General features: G+C 44.0%; 1 protein-coding gene across 5 annotated transcripts in view; it reads right to left on the bottom strand.

Annotated features, from left to right (window-relative positions):
* Positions 1-12,061, bottom strand: part of MFSD14B (major facilitator superfamily domain containing 14B) — a 92,868-nt gene extending 80,807 nt beyond the window's left edge. For 4 of the 5 annotated variants that reach the window (XM_081151486.1, XM_081151481.1, XM_081151482.1 and 1 more), the window contains exon 1: positions 11,799-12,040. Coding sequence is in view for 4 of the 5 variants with exons in the window: in XM_081151481.1 (XP_081007607.1) it covers positions 11,799-11,843 (45 nt within the window). In the remaining variant the exon portion in view is untranslated. Of the gene's footprint in view, positions 1-11,798 lie in introns of all 5 variants that reach the window. The other variant, XM_081151480.1, reaches the window with a different exon arrangement.
* Between the last annotated feature and the right edge of the window lie 6,157 nt (positions 12,062-18,218).

The raw sequence follows: 18,218 nt of genomic DNA, 5'->3' as shown, positions 1-18,218 counted from the left end.
GTGCATATGGAAAGACCATAAAACAAGTCTGAATTAATTTAAAAGAACTGAAATCGTGCAAACTCTGTTCCTGACCACTATGTAATCAAAATAGGAAATTTAGAAAATTCGCGAATATGTGGATTTTTAAACAACACACTCCTAAATAACCACAAGTCAAAAAAGAAATCACAAGGAAAGTTATAAAATTCTCAGGTGAGCAAAAATGAAAACATACAAAGCTGTTGAATGCAGCTAAAACAGTGCTTAGAGGTAAGTTTACAGCTGTAAATGCCTGATTATAAAAGAAGATCTGAAATCAATAATCTAACTTTTCATTGTAAGAAACTAGAAAAGAGCAAACTAAATGCAAAGCAATAAGGAAAGAAATAATAAAGATTAGCAGAAATGAATGCAATTCAGAAAAACAACAAAATTAAAAGTTGATTTTATAAAAATATCAAAAAATTGACAAGTCTTTAGTGAAACTGACCAAGAAAAGTAGAGAGACTTAAATTACAATTGGAAATGAAAGAGGGGTTATAAGAGCAATTGTTAGCCAATAGATTAGATAAATTAGATTAAGTGGACAAATTCCTAGAAAAAAGTCTACTAAGACTGAATCATGAAGAAACAGAACATCTGAACAGACCTAGTACTAGTAAGGAGATTGAATCAATGACCAAAAACCTCCCAACAAGAAGAAAGCCCTGAACCTGATGGCTTTGCTGGTAAATTCTATCAAACATTTAAAGAAGAACTAACACCAATCCCTCTCAAACTCTTTTTAAAAACAAAGTGCCTGGCCAGTGTCGCTCAGTGGTTGAGCATTGACCCATGAACCTGGAGGTCAAGGTTCTATTCCTGGTCAGGGTACACGCCCCGGTTGTGGGCTTGATCCTCAATCCCCAGTAGGGGGCGTGCAGGAGACAGCCAATCGATGATTGTCTCTAATCATTGATGTTTCTATCTCTTCCTCTCCCTTCCTCTCTGAAATCAATAAAGACATATTTAAAACAAAAACTGGAGGGAACTCTTCCTAACACATTCTATAAAGGAGCCATTACCTGTACCACAGCCAAAGGCACTAAAAGAAAAGACAGTTATAGACTAATTTTCCTTATGCTATTGATGTAAAAATCCTTAACAAAATACTAGCAAACCAAATTCAGCAGCATATTAAAAGGGTTATACACCATGATCAAGTGAGATTTATTCCTGGAATGTAAGCATAGTTCACATATTAAAACCTATCAAAAGAACACCATGATAAAATGAAGGGGAAAAACATATGATCATCTCAATTTATGCAGAAAAAACATCTGAAAACACTAACACCCTTTCATGATTTAAAAAAATCCAAAAACTAGGATATAAGGAAACCACATCTCAATATGATAAAGTCCGCACATGAAAAATCCACACCTACCACCACACTTAACAGTAAAAGGCTGAAAAAACTTTACCTCTAAGATTTGGAACAAGAAAAGAATACCTGCTTTTACCACTTCTATATAACATAGTACTGGAAGTTCTAGTCAGAGTAATTAAGGAAAAGAAAAGAAATAAAAAGCACCCAAACTGGCCTTATATAAAAAAAACCTTAAGGGTTTTACACACACACACGTGCACACACACAAACTGTTCGAGCTAATAAGGGAATTCAGCAAAAATAATAGAGCTACCATAGGACCAAGCAATCCCCTTCTGTTTACTCGAAAAATCTGAAAACACATATTCACAAAGATATATGCACCCCTGTGTTCACTGCAGCATTACTGACAGTAGCCAAGACGAGGAAACAACTGAAGTGTCCTTAGCTAGATGACTGGATAAAGAAGTTGTTGCTCAGTGGCTGAGCATCGACCTATGATGCAGGAGATCCCAGTTCCACTCCCAGTCACGGTATGATAAACAGATTGCAAATCAGCATATGAAAAGATGCTCAACAAGTCATTAAAAATGCAGGAGGCAGCCTACTGATGTTTCAATGTTTTTCTATCTCCCTTCCTCTCTCTCTAAAAATCAATAAACCATTCTTTAAGAAAAAAGAAAGTGTGGTAGGCAGGTAGGCATGAGTAGAGCAAGGATGATGGGCCAGGTATAGAAGATCAGCAGTGGGGAAAGCCCAGGGTGCCTAGCAACGGGCAAAACTGGGAAACCGACCACCCCCGCCCCAGGGTGACCTTTCCTCCCTAGCCCGTCACTGGTCATATGGTTTAAACTTCCTGACCTTTCATGTCATTGGTCATGCAGCTCAGGCCCTCCTCTGACCTTTCCTCCCTGGCATGCCACTAGGCATATGGTAGACCCCTCCTGGAGGTGGACTAGGGGATGAAGAGTGGCATCATGTTACTCCCATGAGGGCCCTTGCACAACCACTCCCTTAAGCTAACCCTAAGGATAGTATCTACGGATAGTATCACTTCTGTTTCAGCTCAAGGCCCAGAAAAGCACCAAAACCAGACAAGCAATGTCATGGCTGATGTTTAGCATAGACTAAATGGCCCCATGCCCTGGCACTGACCAATCAGTGGAGACCACAATCCTGGAAGGACACACCTGGAAAGCTAAGTAATATGCTATTGAGGTCCTTCCCTGGGACCTCCCCTGCAATCCCTGCCTTCAGAAAGCAGATAAATGCCTTCAAGATGAAGAGCCCAACTCGGCTCTCTCTATGGAGCATGCTATGCCTTCCCCCAAGCATGTTTTCCTTGCCTCTCTCTTTCACCTAAGCTCTAATGGCCCTTCTTTTGCCTCTGTAACTTGAACCCATTTCTTCTATGGCTCACTTCTACCTCTGTGACTTTCTAAACAAATTTTTCTCTTATAGTTTGAGTCTTGTCTCTGAATTCTTTCTTAGCCAGAACTCAAGTACGGAGGTTGCTGAACCAAGGTGTGGTCTTACTCCACCTGTCTAACACCTGGTGCCGTTTCTCAGCGGAGAAAAGGGAAAAAAGGGACACTTTTCAGTGGAGACTAACAGACAGAAGGTTAACATCAACAGTGATATGTATCCTTCATATGATGTAATAAAAATAGTATTTCAATTCAGTGGGCTTCCTTCCCAAAACCTATAAGCCCATATTAATCACTAGGAAAACATCAGATGAATTCCAAAGAAGGAACATTCAACAAAAAAACCTAACCAGAACGTGTCAGTTGTGAAGGTCATCAGAAACAAGGAAAGCATGCCCTAGCTGGTTTGGCTCAGTGGTTGGAGTGTCAGCCTGCAGACTGAAGGGTCCCAGGTTCAATTCCGGCCAAGGGCACATACCTGGGTTGCAGGCTTGATCCCCAGCCTTGGTCGGGGCGCGTCCAGGAGGCAACCAATTGATAAATCTCTTTCACAGCGATGTTTCTTTCCCTTCCTCCCTCCCTCCCCGCTGCTTTCTCCTTCCCACTCTCTCTGAAAAGCAATGGAAAAAATATCCTCAGGTAAGGATTAAAAAAAAAAAAAAAAAAGAGGAAAGCCTTAGAAACTATCACAACCCAGAGGAACTTAAGGAGACATGACAACTAAATGTAATTAAGATACTAGAATAGAAAAAGTGTATTCAATAAAAAACAAGAAAATTCAAATAAAGAATGGGCTTTAGTTGATCATAATGTATGGATATTGTTTCATTAATTTTGACAAATATCCTATACTAATGTAAGATATTAATAATAGAAAATGGGTGGGAGGCATACAAAAACTATACTCTTTGTAATTTTTCTGTAAATCTAAAACTATTCTAAAATAAACTTCATTTTAAAAATAAGTGACTAAGGATATAAAACATCCTGGAGGAAAAGGGGAGTAGGGAAAACTAGTGCCCTTAAATATCAGAGCAGGGGTCAGCAAACTAGAGACCACAGCCCAAACCCACAGCCAGATTTTGCAAACTGTTTTACTGAAACTGAACACTTATTCATTTATGTGCGTCTATGGCTGCTTTTGTGCTACACTGGCAGAGCTGAGTAGCTGTGACACAGACTATATGGCTGCAAAGCCTAAAATATTTATCATCAGGTTCTTTACAGAAAAGTTTGCCAACCCCAATGTAAGTGGCATACAAAGTGGAGTTCACAAATATCAGTAACTTGATATAACATCTGAGAAGCTGCGGGCATTTCTTTTTTTTAAATACATATCTTTATTGATTTCAGAGAGAGGAAAGGAGAGGGAAGATAGAGACAGAACCATCAATGATGAGAGAGTCATTGATCGGCTGCCTAGCCCGCAACCTGGGCATGTGCCCTGACCGGGAATTGAACCCCAATCGCCTGGATCCTAGGTCGACGCTCAACTGCTGAGCCACGCCCAGCCAGGCGAAGCTGCGGATATTTCTTGTCTTCCCTGAGTAGAGGAGGTGCTTTCCCACCACATCCCCACAGCCTCCTCTTCCATTTAACACGTTTCCCCCTATACCACACACCACCACTCACAGGCAGGTACCACACAGCATTTTTCTAAACATACCCTGAACTCAGCAGATAATAGGTTTCTGTGGCAGAAAAGGTTGATTTCTTATAATGCCCAAGAGATATTTGCTAACAAATTCCTAACTGTGTCATGTTTCAGCAACTGTGTGCTTGAGCTAGTAGTCACCTCCTCAGGATCGCTGGCTAGAGAGCTCTTCAGGCCCAGGCGTTGAATCTTGACTAGTCAAATTGATAAGGATAATTCGATGACCTAAGTTAGGAATGAGCTACATGGCCCAAATATGGCCAATGGAATATGAGGAAAGGTAAGTGGGAAGGATTATAGACCTATCTCCACTCTTCTAGGGGCATATTAAAAAACACTACTGTTTCCAGTTTGGGGGCACTGTTGTGTAAGGAGGTGACCTTAGCGCTGTCAACCATCTTAAGACCAGAGGGGGTCAATTCTAAAGACCAAAAGCCAGTATACTGGGAAGACCAGAACATATGAGTGTAATGAGCCCAGGTCCTTGGTGATACTAAGCTGCTAAACTAAGCACACTATTTCTGGTGTTTCTATTATGTGCAATAATAAATACCCTTATCATCAAGTACATCATCACATCATGCACAATGTTAACCTATTAAATATGAAATACCTTAGTTTGAATTGTATGAGTTTAAGGCTAAGGAACCAAAATTATAACTGTATAAACTGATGGCTCTATTTTACTTCTAAATAGGAAAAATTTTTACTTAAAAATATATTCTAACTGAAAACTAGTACTCCATGGTTGAAAAGTGCTGTCACAAGAGTCCGTCAGTCATTTCTGCGTTACTACAAAGACATATATGAACACTATGTTTTACTATAAACTCTATTTTAATAATTCACACATTTGCTACTTTTAATCTACATCATTATTATATCTATCTAGTTAGTAAAATGCTCCATCAAAAATAAAGCTTTCGCCCAGCCGGGCGTGGCTCAGTGGTTGAGCGTCGACCTCGGATCCAGGCGATCAGGGTTCAATTCCCGGTCAGGGCACATGCCAGGGTTGCGGGCTAGGCAGCCAATCAATGACTCTTCATCGTTGATGTTTCTATCTCTCTCTCTCCCTCTCCGTTCCTCTCTCTGAAATCAATAAAGATATATTTAAAATAAAGCTTTCAAAAAGCTTTTTAAATATACACACAAGAATGAGGAACACAAATGGTTTTTAAAACCAATAAATGACTATACTTGAAGGCCTTGCTTTTCTTCCTCATGATAGTATTGGAATAAAAGTAGAAAAACAATTTTATTCCTTATTTCTCCAGATGACTTTTCCACAAAAATTATAAATATTTTCTCAGGATAACATTAAATAGTTGGATAAATAAGATGGCTATCATGCTGCACACACTAAGCATTCATTAAATATTTGTAAAATAACTGCTTTCCACTCAACTTTTCAAAGTCTTAATATACCAACCACCACCCAACTGAAAGCAAACCAAGATGCCCAGAACTGTGTTTTAAATATTCCTCTCTTGCCCTGGCCAGTTTGGCTCAGTGGTTAGTGTGTTGGCCCAAGGACTGAAGGGTTCTGGGTTCGATTCTAGCCAAGGGCACGTACCTTAGTTGCAGACTTTATCCCTGGCCCTGGTCAGGGCACATGCAGGAGGCAACCAATTGATGTGTCTCTCTCACATCAATATTTCTCTCTTGCTTCTCTCTCTCTCTTCTACCCTTTCTAAAAATCAATGGAAAAAATATCCTTGGGGGAGGATTAACAAAATAGAAATAAATAAATGATTAAATAAAGGTTCCCAAAGTCTCGGGTCCATTAAAATAAAAAAAAAAAAAAAAATACTCAACTCCACCTGATTAATTCATTCAACACATACTTGCTGAGCTCTACTATATGTCAGCTAGATGCTGGGGGCAATAGTAGCAATAAAAGAAACTATCCCTGCTCCCATTTCATGGATATAAAATTAAAAATGAAAATAAACATTCTGAAGGACAAGGACAGTCTATTACAAGGAATCCTGAGTATACCAGGGCAAAAAATGATCCTGTAATAGCAGCAACAGACACTGTGCCAAGTGCTGATCAAACATATTACACGTACTATCATTTTATCCTCACTACAGTCCTGAGAGAATAACTATTATTATCCCCGTTTTACAGATGACAAAACTCAGATGAGGAGAATTTACTTGTAACTTGCCCAACTCAAATGGTTAGTAACTGCCTAAGCTGGTATTCCATCCTGAGTCACATACTTCCAGAGAGTGTGTGCCACTAACCACTGTATTACTTACACTGACTTTCTCTTAGCCCAAATTTCTCCATAATCAGAACTAGCACAGATATACAGCAGGTAGCCAGGACTGCAGCAAACTGAGTAAGAGGTAACAAGAGTCAAATGTAGACAGCTCCTTAAGCAAAGCACAGTGCAGATATTTACTTACCCACCTGCCCCTTTCCCCACTCTAAGGAGTCTGGCCTGGCTAGTGTGTAATTGGGCAAAAGGACAATCTCTATTAACTCCCTCGCCTGCTTTCTCAACATGACCTGGAAAGTTCAGATAAACTAGGGCACAAGGCTTTTTTGTTAGTCAGGTCATCTGTTGTGAGTTGGTAAAAGATAAGGTTGAAAGTTACTCCCACTTGTTTCACAAATGATCCCAGTAAACATCAGTGACCTGCTAACATGTTAGTAAAAGACAGAGAGGATGTCATATACACTAAGTGAATAAAATTGAAAGTCCACAAAAAACCCATATATGTATGTCCAGCTGATTTCTGGCAACAGAGCCAAATCCATTCAATGCGGAAAGAACAGTTGCTTCAACAAAGAGTGCTGAGACAAGTGAATTTCCACTTACAAAGAATAAAGCTGGAGCCTACCTCACACCATATATAAAAAGTAACTCAAAATGGATGAATGACCTCAGCTAAACCCATAAAACTCCTAAAAGGAAACATGGAGGTAAATCTTGGGATTTAGTAATGGATTCTTAGACATGACTCCAAACTATAAGCAACAAAAGAAAAAACATATGGGCTTCATCAAAATTACAAACTTTAAATTAGACTTGATCAAAAGTTAAAACATCTGTAAATCAAAGGACACAATCAACAGAGTGAAAAGGTAACCTGTGTATCTGATGAGCTAATATTCAGAATATATAAGAAACTTCTACAACTCACCAACAAAAATCCAAATAACCTAATTTAAAAATGGGCAAAGGACTTGAATAGATATTTCTCCAAAGAAGATATAAAAATGGCCAATAAGCATATGAAAAGATGCTCAACATCATTTATTATTACATAAATGCAAAATCAAAAGCATGAAATATCACCTCACACCTATGAGGATCACTACTATCAAAAACAAAACCAAAACAACAGAAAATAACAAGGTTGGTGAGGATGTGAAGAAATTAGAACCCTGTACACTGTAGGTGGGAATGTAAAATGGTGCAGCCATATGGTAAACAGTATGGTGATTCCTCAAATGATTAAAAATAGAATTACTCAGTGATCCTACAATTCCATTTCTAGGTAGATATCTAGAAGAACTGAAAGCAGGGTCTCAAAAAGATATTTGTATACTCATGTTCCAGGAGCACTATTCACAAGAGCAAAAGGCAGAAGCAACCCAAGTGCTCATCAACAGGTACATGGAGAAATGAAAAGTGGCACAAACATAAAATGAAACATTATTCAGTCTTAAAGAAGAAAATCACGACGCATGCACACAGCCCTGCAGCAGTGTTGATGACAACATGGTCCACAAAAACAACCATGAGGACAGCACACCTAAGTAAAACAAGCTAGTCACAAAAGACAACCAGTACATGATTTCACTTATATGAGGTATCTAGAGTAGTCGAATTCAGAAGCTGAAAGCGGAATGGTGGTTACTAGGGGATTTGTGATGGAGAAATGGGAGTTGCTGTTTAATGAATGTAAAGTTTCAGTTTTACAAGATGAAAAAATTCTGGAGATTGGTTGCACAACAGTGTGAACTAAATTAGCACTAATGAACTACTTAAAATGGTTAAAACTGTAAATTTTGTTACATGTATAATATGGCAATTAAAAATATTTCTTAAATCAACTCTATTTCCATATTGACAACAAACCAAATTTTTTAAGAATTTACATTTATATTACATTTACATTACATGTACAACAGCATCAAAAATAAGAAATAGGGAATAATCTTACAACTGTTGTGGAGGACTTATACACTGAAAAGTACAAAATACAACTGAGAGAAATTAAAGAAGATCTAAAGTAAATGGAGAGATACTGCACTCGTGGATCAGAACACTCAATATTGTTTTCAATTCTCCCCAAACTTATCTTCGGAGTCAACATCATCCCAAATGAAAATAACAGCAGGCTTTTTTTTTTTTTTTTGGTAGAAATTCATAAGCTGATTCAATACTTCTAAAATGCAAAGAACCCAGGATAGTCAAAACAATTTTAAAAGAGAAGCGCAAGGTCGTAAAACTAACTCTATTAGTTTTGTCTTATTATGAAATTCCAGTAACAGAGACTGAATGGTACTGATGTAAAGATAAGCAAACAGGTCAATGAAACAGAATCCAGATCAGACTGGCACAGACAAGGATAACTAAATTCTGACAAAGCTACAAAGGCAATTCAGTGAATAAAAGTGTCTTTTCAACAAATGATACAGTAACTGGTTATCTACATGCAAAAAAGAACTTCATCTACATTCTGCACCACATAAAAAATTAATTCACACCTCCCCTTCATAGAAGGCAATAATCCCTTGGAGTAAATACTTGATTCCCTTCTATTATTCAGGTCAATACACCTCTTTGCCAGACAAAGTAGAAAAGAGGAGTCAGCCAATTCCTTGTACACGAACAGTCTTTCCCTACATTAGTAGCATCTTAAGAACCTGAAACCATGAAATCAAGCTATAAGGAAATTCCAACACATTAAAATAAAATCAAGTCCTGGGAGCTGTAGACAATAGCACCTGAAAGTGATACTAAACAGAAGCAGCAAGCAGGAAAGATGCATAATTTGGAGGTACTGTCATACGACATGAACATCTACAATTAAAGGCATTCACTGCTTTCACAGCCACCACACATTCCAAAAAGCACCAGTGGCTGGATCCTGCCACCTGCCCATGCTAGTTATATCACTAAGTACAAGTACATTAAGCACCGGGAAAACTCATTTTCAGTATTCACTGTAATTTATTAATAGGTACTGCCTGTATGCACCCTCAGAGACTGGACAGGAAATCTACTTGTGCCCAAATTACCATCAGGATTCACAGGAGGACTCTAGGAATAAATTGTCTAGGTTTCTTTAAATAAACATTCTTCAAAAGTTCCTGCTGTAAGCACATAATTAACAATTTTAAGTTTTAGAGTGGGTTCTAGTTCCTACATATGTTAGTATATGAGAGAACTGAATACTTTTGTCAGGGAACCCTTACACATTCTGACCGATCATTCATGCCAAAAATATTGAGAAATAAGAAAAATAACAGCTAATATTTATTGAGGACTTATTGGGTGCCAGGTTGTGGTAACCCTCACAATCCTCTGAGGTAAACACAATTAATTAGGAGAGGTAACCTGTCCAAATATACAGTTAATTAAGGTGGGACCTGGGATTCCAAGCATACTCATCTAATCACCATGCCAAATGCTTCAACCTGCCAGATTATTTTTCTATTCTGTAAGCCACAGGCGGGGAACGTCCGGCCCTCGGGCAGAATATGGCACCCAAAATCATTTGGTCTGGTCCTGCCAAGGCACTACAGGCAGGACTTGAAATTCAATAAATCTAGGACTTTCTACAGCTAATTTTTAAGCTGATAATTTTGTATGGCCCTCTAATGATGTTATAAATATCCAAATGGCCCTTGGCAGAAAAAAGATTCCCCGCCCCTGCAAGGCAAAGGGAGCCAATGAAAAAAAAATTGAGAGCAGTGATCATCTTTACATGTTAGGTCACACGGATACACGCTGGGGAAGGCAGACTGATGGTGAGGTAAGCCAGAGTTTCAAGAGACAGTCAGAATCTAGGTCAAAAATGCTGAGGAACTGAACCATAGGAATGCAGGAGGGCAAAATCTAAAATCTTTACCCGGCAAACTCAGCTAGACTGACTAACGTGTTGAAAGCTGTAGGTATGTGAAGGAATGAAAGATACTGCCTCTTAAGTTGTTCGTTGGCCCTCGTTGGTAATTACTGTCTATCAATTCAAAAAAGACGGGAGGAGCAGCTGGCAGTTTGGTTTTGTTCAGGGGCAGGAAGATAACCAACCTACTTTTTACATAATCAGAAACAACCAGAAAAATCAGTTCTATAGAATATCCCTCCCCTACCAAGATAAATTTCCCACATTCCAGAAATATTATATTTGAATGAGGATTTCCGCCCCCCCCCCTCCAATGCCTTTCAAAACTAAGAAGGCCCTTTGCAGGGCGCGGCCTTCAGCACGACCAGGCTCTTCCCGCGGGCGAGGCGCCGAGCCCGCCCAGAGGCCGGGGGCCCGCGCAGAGCCGGGGGCCCGCGCAGAGCCGGGGGCCCGCGCAGAGCCGGGGGCCCGCCCAGAGCCGGGGGCCCGCCCAGAGGCCCGGGGGCCCGCCCAGAGGCCCGGGGGCCCGCCCAGAGCCGGGGGCCCGCCCAGAGCCGGGGGCCCGCCCAGAGCCGGGGGCCCGCCCAGAGCCCGGCGCCGCGCCTCCTCCGGGCCTCCCGCGCTACTAATGGAGGCTCACACCATCGAATACAATGACTTACAAGCAAATTTAGATCGGTAAATTAAAAACCTTAAGTTCATTACATATATTTAATTTTTCCAATATTTTTATTTTGCTTTAGAAAAACGTTTCCTTGGTGTTAGGGTTTCTATTCACTGTAATATTTCTATATTTCCTGTCCTAACTAGGCAGACGAAAAACAGAAAGAGAGAGAGAGAGAAAGAGGGAGGAAAAGAGGGGCAGGGGCAGGAAAGGTCGGTGAGAAACGGCAGGCTCTGCGCGCAGGGATCCGTCACGAGGAGCCCCAGGCCCGCTGACAAGACCCGCCGGGCCGACCCGAGCCGGTTTCAGGCGCCATCCGCGCCTCGGCAACCCTGGAAGGAGACCGGCCTGGGCGCGCTCCCGGCCGCCAGCGGCCCGCCTCCCCCGACCGGCCCCGGGCAGGTGCGGGCGGCCGGGAGTCACCACGAGAAGGACTTGGGCTACCTCACGCGTGGAAAATTCAGAACGAGCCCCCCAAAGAAGTCCCTGTCCGGCGCGTCTGCAGCACGAACCAGACCGCACAGCTTCGTGCAGCGGCGCCCAGGCGGGCAGCGCCCCGCGCCCGCCCCGCGCCCCCGCCGCCCGGCCGAGCGGAGCCGGGACCCGCGCTCACCCAGCTGCCGCGGGCCGCCCGCGCGCCGCCGCGCTGCTCCGACATGGCTCCCGCCTCGGGCTCCGCGCTCGGGCCGCGGCCGCGCCGGCTCCGGGAGGACTGCGACCCGCGGGGGCGGCGGCGGGGCCCGCGCGCTCATGGGCTCCGCGCCGGAGCCTGCGGGGGTGGCAGGGGCTGCGGGAGGCAGGAGCGAGCGGAGAGGGCGGTGCCGGCGCGGGACCGGCCGCCAGCAGCCGGGTCGCCGCCCGCCGCGCCCGCCGCCCGCCAGGCCCAGGCCCCGCCCCTGCGCTCCCGCCGGAATCACGTCATCGCCCGGGGCCCCGCCGCCGCCTGCCAGGCCCAGGCCCCGCCCCTGCGCTCCCGCCGGAACTGCGTCATCGCCCGGGGCCCCGCCGCGCCCCTCTGCAGCGGAGGAAGGCGGCCGCGCCGTGTCCGCAGGCTTCGGTGGCCGCGGCGCTCCCGGGCCCTCGGAGGCGGTGGCCCCGCCGGGCCCTGAGGTGGGGACACCTCCCCAGTGCAGAGGAGGCGCCGCCGCACCGGCCGGAAGCCTCGCCTGGGGGAGCTCCGGCCGGCGACCCACAGGCTGGGGGAGCGGGTCTGTGGGGGTGCGGGCAGGGCGAGGGGGGGGGGAAGCGGGGGGGGGGGGAAGCGGGCGGGGCCGTGGGGGGAGCGCAGCCTGGGTCGGCGGGAGCGACCCCCCCGCAGCCGGAGCCCCCTGAAGCCCCTCGGCAGCCCCGCGCCAGGTGAGTTAGGGGGCCAGGCGGGAAGCCCTGCGCCCAGGGGGACTGGGAAACAAGAACCTTGTGCCCAGGGTAACCTTCCTCCGCCAGCACATCGTTGGTCATTAGTTTACACCCCTCAGCGTTTCCTCCCTAAAGATAACCTCCAGGCCTCAGTTGTATTTCAGCCCCAGGCCTAGAAAAGCAGCAAAACCAGACAAGTGGCCCATGGCTGCCTCAGCACCAGATACCTTCACAATGACCCTGCCCTGGCATCAGCCAATCAGTGGAGACCGGGACCCTGAAAGAGCTCACCTGGCAAGCTGATGAATATTCTATTGAGGCCCTCCCCTGAGCCCTCCCCTAAGCTTTCCACCTGCAAGAAAGGTAAATAGGCTCAGGACAAAGGACCTAGTGTGTGCTTCCCACCAGGGAAGATGCCAGCTCCATCTCCATCTCTCTAAGGAACCCCACAAGACTGCAACCAGGGGAGCAATGGCCAGCAGCAGCTCGTCCTGGGCTAACCCCCCAAATCTGTCTCCAAGCCCCCCCCCCCCCTCAGTGAGCCCAAGCTGCCCAGCCTGGGCTCTCCTGTTGCTGCTTCTATGCACCTTCCTTGTTTCACTGTCCTGGGTATATTTTTGCTGCCATCATAGACCCTTTGGCTCAGTGCTGTGTTGCCCTTTCGGATATTCCCATCCCCCATATCCTTTCCTTAAATAAATTCAATTTTTCTTAGTCCACCATCTGAGATGGCTATTTAGCCTGCCCAGCACCACCCACCTTAACCTTTTGGGTTTATATGGGAAATGAAAATTGGACCATTGCCACTTTGCAAAGATTGAGGAAGCCCAAATTGTGGCAAATGCTTTCAACAATATTTTAGCTACTTCCTGAGCCTTTTCTGTCCGTTAGGAATGCCTCAACCCACCCTTAAAGGTGTCTACAAAGACCAATAGGTATTTGAATCCTTGACATAAAGGAATTTGAAGTCCAGCTGCCAGTCCTCCCCTTGGTAAGCCCCACTCCTTTGTATTGATTCAACGAAGGTCAAAGGTTGTCTTGACCCCTGAAGATTACTTATAGCACAAAGAGGACAGCCTTCACTTATTTGTCTGACAGTTTTCTGTAACCCTTTTCCAATAGTTAGGTGTGAACAGAATTGCATTAGTTTGTCTCTACCGAAGTGGCAGTGGTCACGGACTCCTTTGATAACTTTCTGTTAAATATTTTGGGGAAGGTATATGAGGCCTTCTGATACCATTCTCTTTCATCTTTAGTATATCCGTGTTGCTTTGCCCATCCTATCTTTTCCATTGTGTAAATCTATTCAAATTTACAGAGAGTTTTAAGGCCCCCAATATACTGTGGCTACAGTCTTAGCAATGTGATCAGTGAACTTATTTTCTAATGTAATCTCACCTGTGCCCTTTTGATACCCCCAGCAGTGTATCTTTGCTATTTCCTTGGACAATTGTACTGCTTCAAGGAGCTGTAATACATGTCTTCCATATTTTATTGAGCTTTGTTTGGCATTTAAATATCCCCTTTCCTTCTAAATAGCTGTATAGGTATGTAGTATTAAGAATGCATATTTAGAGTCAGTGTATATATTTAGCCTTTTTCCTTTGCCTAATTCTAAAGCTCTTGTGAGAACTATTCTGCCAGTTGTGCTGAGGTTCCACGTGGTAGAGCTTGGGCATCTATTATTTTATGTGAGAAGACTATGGCATATCCAGCATAATGTATACCTTCTCTCATAAAACTACTTCTATCTGAAACCCAAACCTCGTCTGGATTTAGAAGAGGTTGGTCCTTGAGATCTGGTCTGCTTGCATAGACTTGACCTATGACCAAACAACAGTTATGTTCTCTTTTGAATTGGATGCAGGCATTAGGGTAGCTGAATTCAGGACTGTATAGCTCTCTTTTCACTTAAAGATTTTCAGTTAAGGTGACCTGATATCATAGTATGCGATTACTGGTAAGGCAATGTGGCCCTTTGGTATTTAATAAGGGTCCTATTTGATGAGAGGTGTATAGAGGAATTTCTTGTCCTAGGAGTATGTTAAAAGCTTCCTCTAAGAGCATGGCAGTGCCCTGGCCGGTGTGGCTTAGTTGGTAGGGCGTCGTGTCATACACTGAAAAGTTATGGATTCAGTTCCTGGTCAGGGCACATGCCCATGTTGTGGGCTTGATCCCTGGTAGGGGGCGTGCAGGAGGCAGCCAATTGATGTTTCACACTCACATCGATGTTTCTCTTTCTTTCCCTCTCTCTCAAAATCAATAAAAGTCCTAAAAAAAAATTTTTTAAATACAGCTGCTGTGGCAACCACCCCAAGACAGTGGGGCCAGGCCCGGACTACTGTATTCAGTTCTTTTGAGAAGTAGCCAATTGGTCTCTTGGTATGTCCCAAGGCATTTGTTAAAACCCGTAATGCGCTTCCCTGCCATTCAGTGACGTACAATTGGAAGGATTTTTTTAAAGTCTGGCAATCTCAAAGCAGGAGCTGGAGTCAAGGCCTTTAGGCCTTCGAAGACCCTTCATTGATCTTTTATCCATTGTAAATTAGGTGTTTCCTGCTGACTGCTTTCTTGTAGGGTCTCATAAAGGGCTGAGGCTTTTCCTCCACATCTTGGGTCTATAGTATCCCATTAGTCCTAGAAAGGCCCATAGCTGTCTTTGGGCTGTGGACCTTGGAATACTCAGGGTAGCCTATATTCTTTCTGAAGACAGCATTTTTCGCAGGAGTTATCACAAGGCCTAGGTGTTCTATTCTTTGTTGAAGGATGTGAGCCTGATTTTTAGAGACCTTGTATCTCCTCTAGTCCAGGAAGTTTAGGCCCCAGTGCCTCAGTAGGAGCAGTACATCCTTTCCAGGACCTGTCCAAACAAGCGTGAGCTGTCTCTGACCCTTGGGGAAGAACCATCCGTGTCATAAACTGTTGTTTATGTTCCTGGGCATCTGTCCATTCAAAGACAAACAGGAATTGGTAATTTGGGTCTTCAAGTCTAATACAGAGAACCATTGAGTTTGAGAGGGAATTTCCCCGAAAATTGTATATGGGTTTGGTATTATGGGGTGTATTGGAATTACAGCCTGTTGACAGCTCCTAAATCTTCAGCCAACCTACATGGTCCATCCTTGCTCCTAACAAATAGGATAGGGGTGTTGCAGGGGGTAGTTATAAAGAACCAGCAGACCATGACCAAAGAATATTGTAATAACCTTTTGTAGGCCTTCCCTTGCTTCAGGATTATAGGATATTGCTGTTTATTTGGAAATTTGCTAGAATCCTTCAGACTGATCATGGCTGGCTTTACTCTATAGGCTTGCCTGAAGTTCCTGTGGTCCACATGAGAGGGGGGAGGCTAACTCCTGGTCTATGTCTATATCTATTTCAGCTGTTGCTCTTTTTACAAGTAAGGTCATAAAATGGAATGGGGCTCTCAGTATCTATTGAAACTATCACTAAGGAATGGGACATTCTATCATAACTAGGAATTTGGTGCACAAAAGTATTCACTTCCCATAGGCAATTTAAAGGTGGTGTAAAGTATCTTGCCTTGGGTTTTCTTTCTACCCCTTTTATAACGCTGCTGATGGAAGAGAGAGATCCCTGGTAGGACAACATAACAGAGAAGGCTCCTGTGTTGAAGAGAGAATTAATGGGCCTTTCTGCCACTTCAGGGGTTACCCTTGGCTCTGTCCCTTCAGTGATGACATTCTTAGCGAGAGCTGATTGGAGTGTAGGGCGCCTTCAGTTCAAGGCCATTCTGGTCCAGGGACCCTCTGGCCTCCAGGGCAGTCCCTCTTCCAGTGGCCGAACTTGTGGCACAGGGTGCATGGCTTTCAAGGATGCTTATTCCCGAGGTACTCCCTTTTCCAGTGTCTGGGCTTCCTGCATTTATGGCATTTGTTGGAAGGAACGCTTTTGGACTCCCCCTTTCATGGTAACATTGGCCTCTGCCCTTGTAGGGTGGTGAGAAACTGGACCTGCCTTTTCTCTTTGCATTTCTCCTTTTCTAAAGCTCTCTCTTCCTTTTGATTCTTGTAAAATACCAAGGATGCTACTTTTAACAGCTCTTCCAGGGGGGTAGCTTTTCCCATTCCTTATTTCTGTAGTTTCCTCCTAATATCGGGCTGATTGGGTCATGAATTTGTCATTTAGGACAATTGTTCCAGCTGGATCATCAAGATCCAGATTGGTGTATTTGATCAAACTTCCCTTGGATTTTCTATGAAGGAGGTAGGGTTTTCTTGGGGACCTTGGTCAATGGCTGCCAGTTTGTTATAATTAACAGGTTTCTTTTGGGAAGCTTTCATGCCCTGCAAGAGGCAAAAAGCACGTGGTCTCTGGCCCATCTCCCATCTTCTGAATCATAGTCCCAGTTAGGATTAGAATAGGGGATGGCCTCCATTCCTGGTGGATAGTTATCATTTTGTGTATGGACCTCATTTGTATAGGCCAGTGCCTTTCCCTTAATACTATCATTTTCTGAGGTGGTCAGGGCTTCTTAAGGGATTAGATTAACATCCCTCCAAGATAAGTCATATGCTAAGGTGAGTTTTTTCCATTCTTGGATAAATTTGCCAGGGTCATCTGTGACACTCCCCAACCTGTCCTTTATGCCCATTAAGTCTTGTATGCTAAACAGAACCTGAATTATTATTCCCCCATCCTGGGCTTCCCCTAAAGGGAAGGGTCGAGATGGTACTCTTTGTCTCTGGAATTTATTGTGTTATCCTTCCCCTACCAGTTGATTCAGTAGAGGGTGGTGCTAGTTCTGGGGCAGTTGGTTTCTGAGGCACCATGGGTGGAAACAGGTATTCACCCTCATTTAGTTTCTTTGCTAGGGCTGCGAAGAGCACAGGATCTACCTTTCAGTGTTTGCACATTTTAGAGTCATTCCTCAGGGCCATGAAGACCTGGGCATGTATTTCAGTCCACTCCCCAGCCTTAAGCAAAATAAGTTTAGTGCAGGATTGACTGTATTATAACTTAGGCTTCCATTTCCAGGCCGAACTTCCCATCTCCTAATTTATATTGGGGCCAAGTTGTATTACAAAAGAAAATTAACCTTTTTCTTTTTAAGATCCAAGGGTCAAAATTTTCCCAATTCTTTAGGATGCATCCCAGAGGTGAATTTTATGGTACTGAATTTTTATTTCCCATCTGAAAGAGATAGTGGAGATCATAGGAGAGAGTGGGTGTCCTTGTTTCTTTTCCTGTGTTGCTTCCACCACCAGGAGAAGATGTCTCTTCTCAGGCATGTTTGACTATGGTGTAACTTCCCTAAACCCTAATAGCTAAAAAAAAGAAAACTCGAGGAGGGCAAGATGGTTGCAGTCTAAGGAAGTTCCCTCCACTTGCTCCCTTCACTGGACTAGACCTGTGGCTAAACTGCAGAACTTTCAACTTGAAAAACAGCTGATCTGAAAAACTGGGAGCAGAGAGAAGGGTCAGGAGAAGACATGGAGTAGGTGAGCCAACTCTCACAGCTGTGCAGCGGGGCTGGGAAGTGGGAGGGAAAGTGCAGCAGTGGTGGCACAGCTCCAGCCTCCTGAGAGCAAGCAGTCTCACCCCTATGCAGGGATCCCAAAACCAGAGCAGCACAGAAGGGAAGGGGAGCCCAAGTAGCATTGGACAGTGGGAATTGGTGGTTCGGCACACAAAGGGGGACTCCGACCACACTACC

The sequence above is a fragment of the Miniopterus schreibersii genome (genome assembly GCF_964146895.1).
Source record: "Miniopterus schreibersii genome assembly, chromosome: 11".
NCBI classification, from domain to species: Eukaryota; Metazoa; Chordata; class Mammalia; order Chiroptera; family Miniopteridae; genus Miniopterus; species Miniopterus schreibersii.
This window is presented reverse-complemented; position numbering and strand designations above follow the sequence as displayed.